Below are 16,692 nucleotides of genomic sequence, written 5' to 3' on the forward strand. Positions count from 1 at the left end.
TTTTTCTATACCTCTCTCTCCCCCCGATGGCTACCAAGATTAGATGCGCGGGTGTACAGGTGACATGCATGCATAATCGCACAGAGCAGATAGATTGGTTATGCAATTCATCATGTTCATGTTCACGTACGCGGTTGTGCTTTAAACATAACATTCGACGGACGTGTTTATTCGCACCCCTATCTTCGACTGTTGGCCTTGAGGCGCGAGAAGTCGTGGTGCATCGCCGAGGGTGAAACAACACTTCCTCGAGTAGAGTCGTGATATTTATGCACATGCAACTCGTGAACTTGCGCATGCATCATCAACACGCTGGCCTGTTCAGAACGAAGACTACAGTGGCGGTGACAGATATGACAGGTTACCCACCCTGCAGCAGTCAATCCCAATTCAGACGAATGGGAGGAAGGGGAATAAAAGTAGTTTCATCGAAAAATGAATCTTTCGATATACCCCAATTGCCTTGGTGGTTAAATGAATGTAGGGAGTATAAAAAATAATAAATGCTAGAATCTGAAGACGCCCAATTTTGTGTGGGTATATAACTCTAGAAACATGCCTCTAAAAAAGATTAATTGGTATGGGATGAAATAAAAGAGGTGAACACCAAAAACTACTTTGTGACCACGTCCGTCGTAAGTTGAAGTATTTGATAAAGGAACCACGTAGAAAACATAACAAAATATGCCAGACCATTTGGTCTGCACTTAGTAGTCCTCCTTCCTTCATATAACTTCTTGCTTAGCTAGCAATCTTCAATCAATCAAGCTTTACATCTTCCATCAAAAGAATAGTGTTACCAACGCCGCCCGGATGCCTTCTTCGTCTTGCTTCGTTGCTCTCGTCGCCCCAGTTTCTTGTTCTGGATGATAACGCATTCGAAGGATAAGGACTAGATAAACGAAAATTTAAAGTAAACAAAGAAGAAAGTGGAAAACAACATTGGGAAAACGATGGAATAAGTGACAAAAACAAATCAACAGCCATGAGAAACGTGATCAAAAAAGGACCGACCCCCAAACGCCGCAGTTCAAATCAAATAAAAATAGTGTCTATGCGCTGTAATGTGCGATCATCCATGCAAAGGTAAAGCGAAATAGCGGCTCCCTCCTCAAATGATAGAGAAAAAAAGTGAAATATAATACAACGCCGTCTAGAAAAGGAGTAACGGCAAAAGAGAATAATGAAATTTTTTTTTTTTCATCTTCTTTTTGGCTGAATAAATATGCTGGTTGGCTTCTTCTTTCTCATGGGTGGCGGACCTCTGCCTTCGGCATTTGGGCGCGGAGGCGGCTTATTAGGACGTGATGTGGAAGGTGGTAGCTGGGCGGTCTGTCGGGTAATGCTGTTAGTACTTTGCTGTGCCCATTTATGAGAGGAAGGGGCAAAAATTTTTGTCATAGCTTACATTTGCCGTCTGTTTCTCCGGTCCTGTCCCAGGACGAGGACGCGGAGGTTGTTGGGTTTTGGAGTCTATCGGCTGATGTCGCTGGCCAGATTTTGAGGGTATCACCAGATCCTGGAACGAGAGTTAATAGGCCAGTAAAAATATAAACTGGGTTTTATCATATCATCGAAAATTAATGCAAGAGAAGACTTACGCTGGTGGGAGGAGTAACAATATGGGGATCTATTTTCTTCCCTCGCGGCCCCTTTGGTGCATTCATAGGTGCACCGAATTGAGCGTTAAACTGCGCATTGGGTTTTCGAACTTTCACATTTGTGCGGGGATTAGGAGGCTCTGTTTCCATCCGTTTCCGCTTGCCGGAATTTCGCTGATCAGTATTTGGTAAGTCCCGTTTTTGATTAGGCAATACTGCAGATGACGGCACATTTGAGGCAATTTTCGGGGGCACTTGGATAACTGGCACTTTCGGATCGTGGTCGCCAAGCTGTCTTTTCCGCTGCCGTTCGAGATTTGCTTTTAGGACCTGAGCATGTTGATGCTCCTCGCGAGCGATTCTATCCTTCTCCCGTTTGGAGAGAACAACTATTGATGTGCATGCGCGCGCTAAATGCCCAATGCCGCCGCACTGGAAGCAGCGTTCTGCCTCGCAATCTCGCTTGGAGTGCGAAACATCTCCACATCGCCAGCAGGCACCGCGGCTGGCCAACTTGGCCTCCGTGTTATCGCAGTTTGTCGTCATATGCTCGTAGCTCCCGCAGAATCCACACATGGCTAATTCATTCAAGCCAAACTTTCCTCCTGAAGGCCCTTCGGGTCCAGTGGAAGGCACTAGTTTTGGGCTGTGGCCTGGTGTGTCTCTGGAGGAAGTAGGGTGGTTGTCAGGAATGCTGGAGAGGCGGCCTATTGAAAGAGCAGAGGACGGACGGCTACTTCCATTCCAACCCGGCGTCACAGATCCAGTTCTCGACGGCGTCGAGCTCTTCGCGCTCGGAGCGTCGATCATCTCCACATCTCCCAACTCCTTATCCAGACTGATTTGCGGCTTCTGCAAGAGATGCAAGACATCTCCTTGGGTATACAGATTTCTCGACTGAGCGTCAGTAATCAGCCCGTTCCAAAATTCGCCTTGGACGAGTGATTGTGAATTCCCAAGCACCCAAAGTGATGATTTTGCACGAGTCAACCCGACGTTCATGCGGCGAATATCAGCCAAGAAACCGATGCCACGGTTTGACGCTCGCACGCAAGAGAAGATAATAACTTCACACTCTCGCCCCTGGAATGCGTCCGTGGTATTAAACTCGACCTTGGTGAAAATTGAATTCCCATACTTGTTTGCAAACTGATTTTTCATTTCTCTAAGTTGACCTTTGTACGGAGTTATAATTCCGATCCTGCCCGTAAAGTCGTAAGTCCTGTAATCAGTAATCAACCGCTCGTAGAGTTTCATCGCCACGCGAAGTTCTGCTACATTTACCAACGAATGGCCCTTTGGAGCGCTCGAATGCAGTCCTTGCACATCGAAAAACCGATATGGACCCAGAAGCTCACTCTTATGCCATGGCCGAACGCGTAGTTTAGCCATACCCGGCCCATCTTGAAGCCGTCCGTCGTAAAATGCAGCGCTTGGGAAACGGCTGATTTCCGGATGCATTCGGTACTGGGTATCGAGAAGATGTACATCTTTAGGGTGATTGGCTTGCATTCTGACGAACAAACTCTGTTCATACTGGAAGCGTGACGCGACTTTCGACAGAACAGTTGGCGGCAATTGCTTAGGATCACCGACGAGGACACATTTGGAACAACCATACTTGAGAGGGATAAGAGCACTAAGCTCAATAGACTGTGCCGCCTCATCGATAACAACCGTTTCAAATTCGATGCTCAGTGACTGAAACATTTCATGGCCGCTTCCGCTTAAAGTTGCACATATTACATGCGCTCCATCAATGATCTCCTGCTGAACCTTTTTTCTTGCAAGGTCAGCATTGCGGGCAGCTGCCTGGTTACTATCCCTGGCATTATCAATAGCCTGACTAAGCTGTGCTTTCTTCCGTTTCAACAGATCGAATTCCCGCTCCAGCTCTGATGGAACGCCTTGCCCCTTAGCACGGCACTGATCAAGTCTATCGCGGACTTCGTTGAATTGAGTACAGGCCTCTTTGTGCTCCGAGTAGTAAGTTTGTAGGTCCTTCTCATTACCGTTTTTGCGACCATTTTGTCCAAGCTTTGCGTTCACAAGCTCATCCAAAGTTACATCAATGACATTCGAGTTTATCGCATCGCTTCGCCCGAGGCGGACAACAGAGATATTTTGCTTTTGTCCACTCGATGTGACAACCCCCTCCTTGAATCGCATGACCAACTCATCAACTGCTGCATTACTCGGTGCACAAACAAGTAGCTTCTTGGAGTTCGTGGTTCGTGTAGCTGGTTTTAAATTGACCGATGAGCCAGGGCGAGCAATCTTTTGCTCAGCAAATACAGGGGTCAAGATCGCACCAACCAAGGCGACAATTGTTTTCGTTTTGCCCGAACCAGGAGGGCTAGCAATCATAATTAGTACTACTAACCCAAAAAAAAAAAAAAAAAAAAAAAAAAAGAGGGTTATTTCATGCATACCCCTGAATCAATGTGAAAGCGTCATTATCCATAGCCGACCTGACAGCTTTAGCCTGGGCTGGGTTTACATTGTAGGTGTCAATGATGGGCTTCAGAGACTCTGGTGAATAGTTCAATATAGGCGACGGCTTGGCTCTAATGATTTCCTCACTCAAATCGTAATACTTTAGTGCCATCAAGGCTCCGTATTCTCTTTCCACGGGTGTCAAAGACGTGACCCGAACGCCAAAAATAGAAGTTCCCGGTAAAATTGAATTGACGAGTGGATTCGAAGGATTTATGCGATAGGAAATTTCCATCATTCCTTTCTTTTTACTCGACCGGAAAATCCTTGCAAGACAATGAGGGGCCTTTTCATTAGAGGTTGGGTTGCTCGCCTTCGATAACAGAACTAAATCTGACTCCCCCAATCCCAAATCCTTAGCCTCCGCAGGTTGCATGAAGGTAGTAACCTCAACAAAGGCATCCACAGACATGCGGTTTGAAACTTTAATTTCAAAGGCTTTGAAACCGCCTTCTTCTTTCGCTGACTGGAAACTTTGCCATGCTTCTAATATCAACAGGGGCTCGAAAGTTCTTTGGTAATCCGCCGCGTCAGAGAAAGTATTCGAAACGAGACTATAATCTGTACGGCCAGAATTCGGAGGAAGGTCACCATTTGCGAAGAATTCCCAGCTCAGCAAAGTCCTATGAAGCAGTGACAGATCTGGAGAGAGCCTCGCGCGCATATCCTTAGCAGACCGCACAATTTTGGTTTTCTTAACAGGACCGCGTTGGCTTAGTAACTTCTTCCTACTCTCTTCATATGCCTTTACGGCATCCGGCTTAGACATCGCCTTTCGTCCGAGCACATCTCCTTCATCATCCTCCTCGCTATCGTCATCCGAATCTGACCCGGAGACCATCATACTCTCAACAGGTCCATGCTCGTCAATATTAACAGTAATTCCTTGCAATCCAGAGCCTTGATTGGCAGTTTGGGACGGGATCATCTTCTTTTTCAACCGAGCCAGCTCGGCCATATCACGCCGCTTCTTCTCTTCCTTCTCTCTTTCACGTTTCTCACGAAATGATAGGACGTTTGTGACGGGTTTGATCGACCTAGGCACACTTTTTGATGGAATGGCAGGCTTCTCAGGGCGTTTTTGTGCAGCAATACGGGCCTTGTTGAGCTCCACGGATCCCGAGAGTTGCATGAGCACTTCATCTGGGATTTCATCGTCGAATTCATCCTCATCACTTCCAGAAATCCTGGAGGGGCTTGAAATACCAGTAAGATCGATCGGCTTTGCATATGAGGTGATGGTACTTTGTTTCTTCTTTGGAACAGCAGCCGGTGGCACCGTTACGAATGGCTTTTTATAGTATGACTCTAGAGCTCTCACAAGCTCAGCCTTTTCCTGCGCAGTTATGATAGTTTTGATCGAGGATGTCCGAGCCACATCTTCAATATACTTCAAAGTGTCTGGAGCCAGAGTTACGTCTAGTTCTCCCATGCGGCGGAGAAGCTTCGCAACAAGCCCTACTAAAGTAGTCGCTAAATAATCATCCTTCAAACGAAGCCATTTAACCATTGAACCCATTGTGGCGGCAGGTGCTTTGACTAAGTTTTCCCTAGCCGACTTGGACTCGGACGGATCAAATTCGGAAATACTGCTGGCAAAAATAGTGAATTGGTTGAAAAGGAGGTCCGCAAATTGGATAGTATCGCGGCAGAATTCTAGCATAACCATCCTATCGTTCCCCATCAAATGCCAGGTTTCCGTCTGCTGGAATATAGTGGTGAGAGCTTGCCATTGATACTCCCATAATCTTTGAAGCGAAACGGCTTCCACACGATCAACCAGTTTTCGGGTTCTAAGAATTCCTGTTTCAGAGTCACATAGCACATCTATAATATCAGTTCCAGTTTTAAGCATTCGAGGCGCAGATGCAAAGGTTCTCATGTTGGATATTCGTCGGAACGAGAAGCTGAACCCGTACATCGTTGTTGCACAGAAGGACTGTAGAAGGTGAGATATTGCTTCTTTGCGGCCAGACTGGCCACTGATAGCTTTGATAAGATCTACAGCAGCCTGATAAGTGTTTAAATCTGCAGAAAAAAGTGCCGATATCAACGAGCCATTCGTGTCATGGCTCTTAAATAAATGATCCAGATGTTCCGGCTTGAAGTCAGCTAGCCTTTCAAGGATCTGACAGGCAAGGTGTGTCAAATGTCCGTAGATTACGTTGAAATGCGTTTTTTCTTTGCTATTCTCGCCCTTAGTGGAGAACTTTTCCAGTCCAACAAGGGGCAAGATACCCATGAGAGCCGCGTTGGACAGCCCGAGGTTATCCTCATCCAAGTGCTGGACAACTGCATCCCAAATCTTAGCAGAGTATGTGCTCACGCCATGTGCCATGGGTTTCTGACGAAGGATCACCTCGTAATCAGACTTCAGGGACTGACACTCCAGGGCAAGGGCGTTTCGAATAACATCCACGCATAAGCCGGAAATAACCTTCTTGTTTCCTTCGATTTGAAAGTCAGGAGGCTCCATGAAATGATTGATATTATCGCTGGTAACTTCAAGCGTGTCGGATAGAACAACCCTGGCGACCGAACCTCTCGTTGACTCGTTATCTGTGAAGGTCCGCAATGTGGAAACGAGAGTAGAGAGTCCGATTCGAAAGCAAGTATATCTCGAAATGGCTGGAAAGCGGGATTCCTGTAGCCTGGTGAGAAGTTGGAAAATAAGCACTCGGCATGCTTGAGGTTGATGTGCCCCTTTAAGGGAAGCCATGAAAGGCTCGATCCACGAGAGCATATCCGATAAAGGCGATGGTCTCTCAAACGCATCATCGTCGCGCGGCTCAAGTAGAAATTCATCGAACTGAGGGTTATAAAAGATCTGTTCAATGATAGCTTGCGGGGAAATGGTTTGCATGGCATCCCAGAAATCACTCGGGGCCTTCTCAAGGAAAATTTGGATGGTGTTTAATAGTGAACGTAAACCTGGAGTCGGAACGGCAAGGTGGTCAACTGATAATCGACAGGGGTCGATTTCCAAAGCTCTAAGGTTGTGCGTAATTTGTTCTTTATCGAGCCGCTTTACAATAGTATGAATGCCAGCCCATAGCCTCTGTACCAGCTCCGGCTGAACAGGTTGGCAGGATGCTTGACGAAGAGCTGCAAGAAGCGGTTCCTTGATGGCCCAGTCGAACTCCGGTGTGGTAGGCGGCGCCTTCATTCTTCCCCATGAATTAAAAGCCCAACGTTGCCGGTGTTCATTTGCGTCAAAAAGAAATCGAGTAGTCGCAGGTATATATTCTGGCATCTTCAACGTCCGATTGCTCTGCACCAAGGTAAACGGCTCATCAAAATGGGCGCGGAGTATTTCGTCCTCATTCAACATGGCCTTTGAACTCATGGCTTCGAAAATCGACAACAAGGCCGCACGGTCCAAGATCGAAAGACTCCGCTGTTGAGGTGCAGCAGTCTTCAATGTCGCTGTTGCCCGATCCAAATTCTTCACAATCCGCGTGATATCCCGTTCATCGATGATTTTGCCAAACTTTTCGACCTCAAACTCATCGTAGCTCTCCCCCAGCATATCCATTAGCCACACCTTTCCCTTATAATATTCCTTGATGCACAGCTCGCATTTTTCCAGGTCATGCTCGATCCGTCTCCATATCCACTCCTGTTGGATTTCGACTTCATCACCGCTGAACGCAAGAAGGCGCATGCATGATAGGAATTTTTGCCTTCGCAAGGCGGCATCGGATATACGGCTGAGGTTTTCGACATTGGGTTTCACGTCTGGACTGGTGGAGTCAAGTGATTGGACATGTTCATCATTATACTGTCCCATATCATCGTCGTTTTGGCGGGGACAGAGCATATGGAGCTGCTCCGGGAGGGCTTTCAGTTCCCTATAGGCACGGAAATGGCATTCAGAAATTGCCAGCGGTTAGCAAGGGTGACAAGCAGTTTCGCAGGCATAATGGGGCCCGCTAGAGAAAATGGATATCAAACGAAGAAAGTTCCCCATCCGGTCAATGTGCGAAAGCCAAAAGAAATCACCAGGAGCACTCACTCGAGAACATCCATCAGTTCCGCCATGGTTCAAAGCTGGGCCGTGGCTAGGACAAGCTTCCAACCAAGAAGGATTGTAAACAAGAAAAGATACAATCTGATCAGTCGTAAAGAATCGTAAATGATAAGAGGTGCCCCATATCACTCTACACACTCCATCATGGTTCCTTTTACATGTGTCTGCAAGAAGTTGAATGCTTGGTCGTTGTGCCGCCGCCCGAGACACGCTTATATTAGAAGCAAATGGGAGTAGGCAAGCTTTGTCCGCCCCGTTTATTCCAGTTCCAGCCAGCACAGTTCGCTGATTTCAAAGGCAGCAAGCAGAGGGGGAAAGAAGGGCACTATTATTATATTTCAGAGTGAAATTTATTTGCCCGCGGGGTTTAGTTGTGAAAGCAAAGATGATGATGGATTGAAGTGACCGCGGGACAGGCGCGCTTAGCACGCCAGTAAAACCTCTTTGAGTCGTCTGCGCTAACTATTTAGTTAAACCGCGCGACTTTTCGTGTCTCGCATTTTGTGGCGACTTGAGGTAAAGTCGCTCGAGGTGAAAACTTGATCAAAGGCGGTTCAAAAGCACCTTTGAAAGGGGAATGATCTATTCAAATTGGACATCTTTAGTGATGTTCGAAGAAATTCTCGTGTGCTGCCTCTTTCCACGAGTTCTAGCTTGACTCCGGCCGTAGTTATATCGGATATACCCCCCATATGCATTTTATTTTATATATTTAAGTATTTTCTATCACCAACTTTCATCGCATCCGACGTAGATTTCAGATCTCCGAAATATCTTTCTGAAATTCTTATGATGTCAGCAGAATTTAATTATGAAGCACTCATTATCAAAATTTCAGCTTCTTGTTCACGCATTTTGTCAGTCAACAGCACTTCTCGTATCCCCGTTGTTGCCCCCCTCGCTACCATTTTCTTTTCACTATATCAGGCCTGTTAACAACAAATGTCCAGTTACACTAGATTGAGGAGTATCTTGGGAATCAGTACGTGGACCTCAAGTGACCAAACAAAGCAAAATGTAGGCCCAGGAACGGGCATGACAACAAACGACAGAAGAGTTACGGATGGCTAGTTATTACGATCGAGAAAGACGTAGTTAAATTTTTTTTTTGTACGCACTATGTACATCAGGACACAGTTAAACAGGGAGAAAGAAAATGCAAAAGAAAAGTGAAATCAGGATGGGGAAAAAGGGGGAGAAGGGAAGGGAAAGAGGTAAGAATAAGTGTTAAGGTAGGTATAGCCTGGTTTCAGGGTTGCGCGAGGAATAAAATATATATCAGGAAGAACGATAGATATTTACCGATTACCGATTAGAGCCAAGAAATAATAGAAAAAAAGGGGATGGGCGGCATGAAGAGGGTTGGAAGAGAAGAAATGAAGCAAACGGCGGCAAGAGGAAGAAACAAAAACAGAAAGTTGGTTATATACTAAAATTTTGAAAAATTCGTAATTCCACGCGCTGGTCAAAGAAAAAGAAAATACCAAAAAGTGTACAAGTTTCCCCTCCCCTGAAAATCCAAAAGTCAAACATGCAACAAGTTGAACGCCTCTAATGGTAATAATGTTTTAGAAAACAGGACGGAAAAATGGAAAGGAAAAAGGGAGAGGGTCAAGGGGAAGCAAAGCAGATTTTGACGCTCATGCAAGATCTTTTGGCGCAGAAATAAAATGGAAGGCACAGTTGAAAAGTGACACAGCTTAATAATAGCAAAGGGAAAAAGGGAAAAAAGGAGAATATATGAAAGCGAAAGAAGAGTCATCAGGGGCATAGTGGCGGTCAGTAAACAGTATACATTACAAAGGTTGAACATAAGAGAAAAAAAGAGATTCGGCGGAATGATGTAGAGAAGTCGGCGGTGGTTTGGATTTGTTGGGTATAGCGGCTCATATTAACCTTGGTGAGTTGACTCCATGCGACTGAGCATCGCGGCGGAGGTAAAGTCACGGGTGGCTTCAAAGCTGCTCCTAACCGGTTCCATAGACTGTCGAACGCGGTCGTATGACGGTCCGAGGTCAACTGATTGTTGCTGTTTATGTCGGAATTCTAAGCTTGCGGTGTATCCTGTTCCATCGCTTCCATTTTGACTTCTCGGGTTGTGAGTTGCTGCAGTGGGGGCGACGGATGGTGGGTATATCGGTCGCTCGTCTTCAGGAATAGATTTCGATCGCTTCGTTGACATATCCATGGGTTTCCCAAGCTCTGTGGATGCGGGGGACAAGTCTCGAGCAGTCGGAGGAACATACGCCTCATAGTCATCCAAGTATTTGAATTTCCCCGCAACAACCTGTTCCCGAATGATGTCCACGTCTCTCGGGAAATATATCTTTTGGATTGATTTGATCGCAAATCGAGGCGACAAGCACATCGTCACGGTCAAGAAGGTCAAAGCCCAAAAGGCGAGCGTGCCAAATACCTCCTGACCAGCCTCAAAGAACTGGCCAGAGCTCTCCACTGAGGTATAGACACCCGTCCAGAAAAAGATGAGCAGGGTGCTAATTATATTGATGAGAACGGTCAACCAATCCCAGCGATAGGTGTTCAATAAAATGTAAGTGTTGCTAGCAATCACAGCGGAACAGGCCACAAAGACTCCCATACGCATCCGATCACTGAGGTCGAGTCCGTTATCCGTTACTCCAGTGGCGGGACGATAAACGAGGTAGGTCATGAAGAAGCACATAATAGACTGGTATAGCCCGTCCAGCATATAAAGCCTGTGGATTCAAATATGTTAGAAAATTGTTAGATTATTCGGCAGGGTGGGAAAAATCTACTCACCAGAACTTCTTCTGTGTCCATTCCTTCTGCTCGATACCAGTTTTATAAAGCTGTGGGACAGCCAGAGAGACCCTGTCGTCCACATCTTGGTCGAAGATACCCATCAATATAACAGGGAGAGATGTAAAGGCCAAGTTGACCAGGATGATGTACGTGAAGTCGAAAAGGTAGGAGCCATCGAAGTTGTTGTATATCGAATACCAGAAGAGCGCAAACGTCCATACAAGATTCTACAAAATGAGTTAGCAGGATACACGTAAGCAAGAGGTCGAAACCAAGTAAACAACATATGCACGCGTACCTTGTAGAAGAAATTGGCAATAGTCTCACCAAGCCGTCGATAAGACCATCTTCCATGGACGAGGACGAGACGCTGAAGGAATCGGAACTGGCCAATTGCGTAATCTGATGACATGACAGCCTGTCGGCCTTCCTCACCGGCGATGCCAACTCCCACGTCGGCTTCTTGGATCATCGCAACATCGTTCGCGCCATCACCAATAGCAAGTGCCATGACGTGCAACCCAGTCTTTACCATATGCACAACGGCGGCTTTCTGAGCAGGGCTAACTCTGCAGCACAGCACGGATTTGCACTGCTTGCATAAGAGGAGGAATTTCTGCTTTAGCTCCGGGGTAAGCATGAGTTTAAGTGCGTCTCCATCCACAATGAGTGCATGTGTCGCAGCTGGTGGTTCGTGGTTGCTTTGAGCAGCGATTAGCTCTTCGTCAGAGCCAGTAAGACCAAACTTCGCCAAATTCGTGTCAAGTTCATATGCGGCCGAGTCAGGGTCGTCCTTATCGATATTGAAAACGATCAACTCCATCTCGTTGGAGAGCAGATTGCACGAAAATCCAATATTAATGGCAGTTTCAACCTTATCTCCTGTAAGGACCCATAGCTTGATTCCAGCAGTCGCCAGGAGGGAAATAGTATCGGGGACGCCATCCTGCAGCCTATCCTCAATGGCAGTGCCACCAAGAAGGGTAAGTTCCTGCTCAATGGCACTTGAGACTTCCTCGAGCTTCACGTCACGGTCAGTGAGCGACTGCGCAGCCAAATCATGAGACTTGTTCCATTCTTGGTATTCTTCTTCACTCAACACTCTCTCGGCGACACAAAGGGTCCGCAGGCCTTCCCTAGCGAACATTTCAAGGTGCTCTGCAGTCGCCTTTCTAAGGAGTTGTTGTTGCCCACGAGCCAGGCGAGAATAGATTATACTATCGGCACCTTTGCAGAACAAGATAATTTTTCCATCGGGCATGCGAATAATTGCGCTCATCCGTTTTCTTGATGAGTTGAATTCCAAAGTGTTCAGAACCGTATACGACCGTTCTTCGCCCATAACGTTCAGCCGAATGTCGTCACCCGATCTTCCCAGCACAGTAAACCCGCAGTCTCGTGCAGTCGCGACCAGCGCTGCTTCATCAGGAGATTGAGCTTTGAATTCAATCCTAGGAGGGTCACCTGGAGTACGTTCTGTTATAACTGTATGGCATAGAGCCAAGGCAAGCATGAAATGCTCGTTGGCGGCTTGCTGCTCCTCGCCAGCGGTTCCAGAAAGGTGAGAGACGAAATCGGGAGAAACAAACGTAAGTTCTTCATCATGGAGGTAAGGATTGTCATGGATAGAACGAAGCTGTTGGAGCATTTGAACGCGAGATTTGGCAATAGTTTCATGAGCCCTTTTGGAGACTTCTTCCACGTCGATACCCTCGCGACGCTGCATTCCAGCCATAGCTTCTGTGTAGGCTTCACCGTATGAAACGCCGTTGATAGTGCATTTCTTGAATTCCATCACGTTCTGGGTCAGTGTCCCCGTTTTATCGGAGAAGATATACTCGATCTGCCCAAGGTCGTCCGAAATATTCCATGACTTGGGCGTGCAAGGATAACCAAGTTTGTCGTAAAACATGAAAGTGTCGCTGTGAATGAAGATGGCCTGTGCGGTTCGAACAATTTCCAGGGATATATAGAGCGAGATAGGGACGAGATTCTGATAGAGAATAACGGCAGCCCAGAATGTGACAAAGCCGTCGACAGGAGGCGAGCCGCCGTAGGACCCAAATTCGAAGAAATTCAAAGAATTATCTCCTTCTCCCCACGTGACACCTTGAACGATTCCAGACACAAGGCACATGAGGAACAGAATGATGAAATTGTAGATGACGTTCCAGTTCAAATCTCTGGCAAGCTTTGCTCGCTTTGTTGGTGTAGCGCCTGAATTAAGCATGATCTTTGTTTGAAGGCCGGTATAAATCACCATTCCCAAAACCCACTCAGTATTCTGTATGCTACAGCCACGGAGTAGTATATTGTTAATGGTAATTGGCTCCACCATTTCTCTCCCAGGTCCATCCGGGGAATTCGCGTCATGTTGCTTCCATTTAATCGCTCCATTGTACTCGTACAGATTTGGATGCGGAGCTTCACTCTCGATCATGAATTCTGCCTTCTCGCAGTCCCTGGCATGCTTTACGTCGCGAGTGCAATGAAGCGCTTGTCGTACCTTCAAATTTGTTTCTCCATCGAGATTCTTCGTTTCAACGTAGCAAGCCCCGTCTGGGTCAGATGTGGACAAGACAACAACATCCGCAGGAATGGGCTCTTCGTTGTAAATTCGCACGAAATCGCCCACCTGCACGTTTTTCCAGTAGTCACGCTTGAACCTTGCGGTCTGAGGGGTTTGTTTCGACTTATTTAACACACTCCCGTAGTCGCGACGCGCATGCGGACGGTCTGATGTCTGGTAAGGATCGGGAGATAGGTAGTTAGTTGAAGATGTTTGTCCGTCCATCTGCGGGTTGCGTTGGTCAAGTTTAGGTGATGGGACAGGTGTCATTTGTATGGCACCACCGTTCTCCTGGGAATCGCGATTATTGAACTGGAACGACTGTCTGAATGAATACGTCGAGTTTCTGTGTGTGCGTCTGGTATCTATAGACGGTCGTTCTCCGGCGAGGATATCGTCATCGGAAGCCGTTGCCTGTCCCCCTTTTTTCAGAGAATTTATTAACCTCCAAAACTTCACCACAACTCTGGTGGTTGCTTTCTTGGTCCTCCGCCATAACGAAACATTATCTTCAACTGAATTAACATTGTCCCATTCAACCAATCGATGAATTGGGGAATTGTTTAGCTCATTATCAAGCACGGTTCGTCTCCAGTCTTCAATCGCATCTTTAATGGCAGTAACTGTTAAAATGGAGATTAGGGGGACTGAGCTCAGCCCAGGGTTGGTGGCGCCGAAAATTGGAAAAATCTGTATTTTTAATTCACGACAGATTAGCCAAATTTAACATACTACGGACAATACGGGATGGCAAGCAAACTTACAGATAGAATAATAGTGAACAAAAAGTAAATATTTGCAATATTATGAAACTGGAACCACAAATTTTTCGGAACAAAACTTAACGGGGTATATTTTGCCGTTCTTATCTTATTCCTCGCATAATTGGCCATGAGGCGACCGTCCTCGTCCTTCACATCATCAGAAAGTGGCACGTTGCAAAATATCCTTCGAAGATTCAAATTATCAACGGAGCCTTCGTCGATGGTCGACCCCTCGCCATTTGGCAAGGAGCTAGCAGTCGATTTCCGTTTTTCGTCCTTGGAACTGACGCGACGGTGCAGTCTATCCATTATAGACCGTCTTTTTCGCGATCCGCCGGCACCCGCATGGCGTTGGGTGGCCCATCGCATCCTTCTAACGGGCTTCGAGATGGTGGCCTCATCCTCCGCGCCAAATTGTACCTCGGCCATTCCGGGCTTTTTAATACTACCTATAACATAAAACCAGAGAGGGAATCGGGTCAGGAGGATATTCCGCACATTTGCAATTGTTTAAGCAGCCGAGAAAGCTCAAGGAGTGTTCGGATGTGTCGGATTAAAACACCTCAGGGGCGGTCGAGAACAGCGAAAAACGACCAAAGAAGAACGAGACGGTGAAATTAAGAATATATGTGATTGAGACCTGACGACTCGACGACTCGATATAAAAGAATGGATCCGTGCTATGTAAAATGGAGGCGCTGGGCGTATTGGTAAGCCCAGACAGTGGGTTCGAGGGAGGATAGATAGTAGAGAAGACGATTGGGGTAGTTATTAATGGAAAGAGTGAATTGGTCAGCAAATCGGGGATGAAACTGACGACGTAATTGCCATGAGGCAGCCGACTACACCACAGAAAAGAGTAGAAAGAAGGCGTGATGTAAGGGATCTGGAGCCGTGAATGGTGAACCAGTATAGGACACCGTGAACAGAAGACGGGGAGGGGAGTCCGTGTTGAAGTTCGTCTGGGTAGGGTAGTAAGTAAGTAGTGGTAGTGGTAGTGGTAAGTGGTAAGTGGTAGTCGCTGAGGTGGAAGGAAGGAAAAGCACAGCCAGGATTAGAATGATGCCTTGCGTGCCTGGTACGGTACAGTACAACAGTACAAAACCGTATGTATGGTAAATACGAGTCATCAGTCATCAGTCATCGGACGCTGGCTTAGTTAACCCGGGCCGGAACTCTTAAGTAGCTTTCTTTTTTCACCCCCATCGTCATCCATGGGCCAAACCGGTGAACTCCTGCACGGCGGGCCCTCGGAACTGGAGGGGGGGATCTCAGCCACTTCGCCTCCACTCTCTACAGTTCTGTGGTTCGATCGCCTTATATTTTTGGTTGCTCATCGGACATATCTAGGAAGAACCGAAACCGCGAGGTTAAGCCCATCATCATAATAATAATAATAGGGGAACGGATCGGCCGCGAAAAGTTCTACCCCGTCCTCAGGGATCAAACATGGCTGATTGTTATTTTACGCTGTAGTTACGGAGTACGGAGTATTATAATCAGAACGAGGGTTCTCTGCTGGCGCGTCTCTGACTCTCTGCTGGCTTGCCCCTTTAACGTTTTAGCAGCCCGCTAGCAATCCGTGTTAGCGGCACCAACCCCAGGTCGGCTCCTTCATGACAGACAAAATACATCACCGCAAGCTCCTATAATATTATTTCATATATCTTTGTTCGTCAATAATATATAATTTTTATAATCATAAACACCTGCCTATTCGCGTCGGGCAGATACAGACGGTTCTCAGATGCTTGGAATAGTATCGCATCGTGCTACCGGTTAGGCCATGCTGTGTTGATACCGCAATTTTACACCAAGGAGTGTCCTCGATACCATCGCAATTTACTTTTGTGGCTGAGGTCCAGCCCAGGTTCCATGCCCAGCCCAGGTGAAAGGAGTTTCTGGTCTTGTGGTGACTTGCCTGGGGATCTCGTGGAGACGTCGGAAGGCGGATCATCTCCAAAGAGCGGCTGCAAGAGTTATGAACAGACTGGCAACAACCATGGATGTAACCTTGAGTGCTGAACGTCGTCGCCAGAGGTGGAGTCCGGGTCGGGGACATGGCCGGTGAATCCACACTGGCGATCAGGATCCCAATTTATCCGACAGCTGCCCAGCACTCGAGAACTTAGCGCCCGCAACGGTGAAAATGAAGAATCCATACAGAGTACATGAGAAAGCGATTAATCCAGATAACTAAACTATTCCTTCACTGCAAAATCGCCTTGATCTCAGCTGATGGGGATTACATGCATGGATGCAGGGAAAGTAATACATTGGAAAAGAAAATGTCCTTTCTCAACCGTGGAACCTACTAGATTGCCAGCATGTTGTTGACAAATGCTGTGGCTTCATATGAATGAGAGTCTGCTTCGCCCTGCAGCAGAACTCCGTACGAAGCTTTATTAACTACGGAGTACTAATCATGCCTTTGCGCACCCACACCTG

At 46.9% G+C, this 16,692-nt stretch overlaps 2 protein-coding genes across 2 annotated transcripts; both read right to left on the reverse strand.

Annotated features, from left to right (window-relative positions):
- Positions 1-227: 227 nt before the first annotated feature.
- On the reverse strand, positions 228-8,746 carry BDBG_06899 (tRNA-splicing endonuclease). The gene is made up of 5 exons (XM_031722822.1): positions 8,113-8,746; positions 4,034-7,948; positions 1,602-3,957; positions 1,409-1,519; positions 228-1,332 (listed from the first exon to the last, which is right to left on the reverse strand). Exons 1-5 carry the CDS (start codon positions 8,136-8,138, stop codon positions 1,201-1,203), a joined length of 6,540 nt encoding a protein of 2,179 aa, XP_031579825.1. The 5' UTR covers positions 8,139-8,746; the 3' UTR covers positions 228-1,200.
- A 312-nt stretch (positions 8,747-9,058) lies between these two features.
- BDBG_06900 (phospholipid-translocating ATPase) lies at positions 9,059-15,682 on the reverse strand. Its single transcript, XM_002622736.2, has 4 exons — positions 14,245-15,682; positions 11,210-14,170; positions 10,909-11,138; positions 9,059-10,844 (listed from the first exon to the last, which is right to left on the reverse strand). Exons 1-4 carry the CDS (start codon positions 14,671-14,673, stop codon positions 10,019-10,021), a joined length of 4,446 nt encoding a protein of 1,481 aa, XP_002622782.1. The 5' UTR covers positions 14,674-15,682; the 3' UTR covers positions 9,059-10,018.
- Between the last annotated feature and the right edge of the window lie 1,010 nt (positions 15,683-16,692).

Source organism: Blastomyces gilchristii, assembly GCF_000003855.2.
Source record: "Blastomyces gilchristii SLH14081 genomic scaffold supercont1.16, whole genome shotgun sequence".
NCBI classification, from domain to species: Eukaryota; Fungi; Ascomycota; class Eurotiomycetes; order Onygenales; family Ajellomycetaceae; genus Blastomyces; species Blastomyces gilchristii.

Coding starts and splice junctions, on each gene's coding strand:
- BDBG_06899 (XM_031722822.1), bottom strand. CDS start 8,138: ATGGCGGAACTGATGGATGTTCTCGA. Junction 1,520..1,601: donor TTGTTACTCCTCCCACCAGC/GTAAGTCTTCTC, acceptor CTCTCGTTCCAG/GATCTGGTGATACCCTCAAA. Junction 1,333..1,408: donor CGGAGAAACAGACGGCAAAT/GTAAGCTATGAC, acceptor ATTACCCGACAG/ACCGCCCAGCTACCACCTTC.
- BDBG_06900 (XM_002622736.2), bottom strand. CDS start 14,673: ATGGCCGAGGTACAATTTGGCGCGGAGGATGAGGCCACCATCTCGAAG. Junction 11,139..11,209: donor TTGCCAATTTCTTCTACAAG/GTACGCGTGCAT, acceptor CTCATTTTGTAG/AATCTTGTATGGACGTTTGC. Junction 10,845..10,908: donor TGGACACAGAAGAAGTTCTG/GTGAGTAGATTT, acceptor TTGAATCCACAG/GCTTTATATGCTGGACGGGC.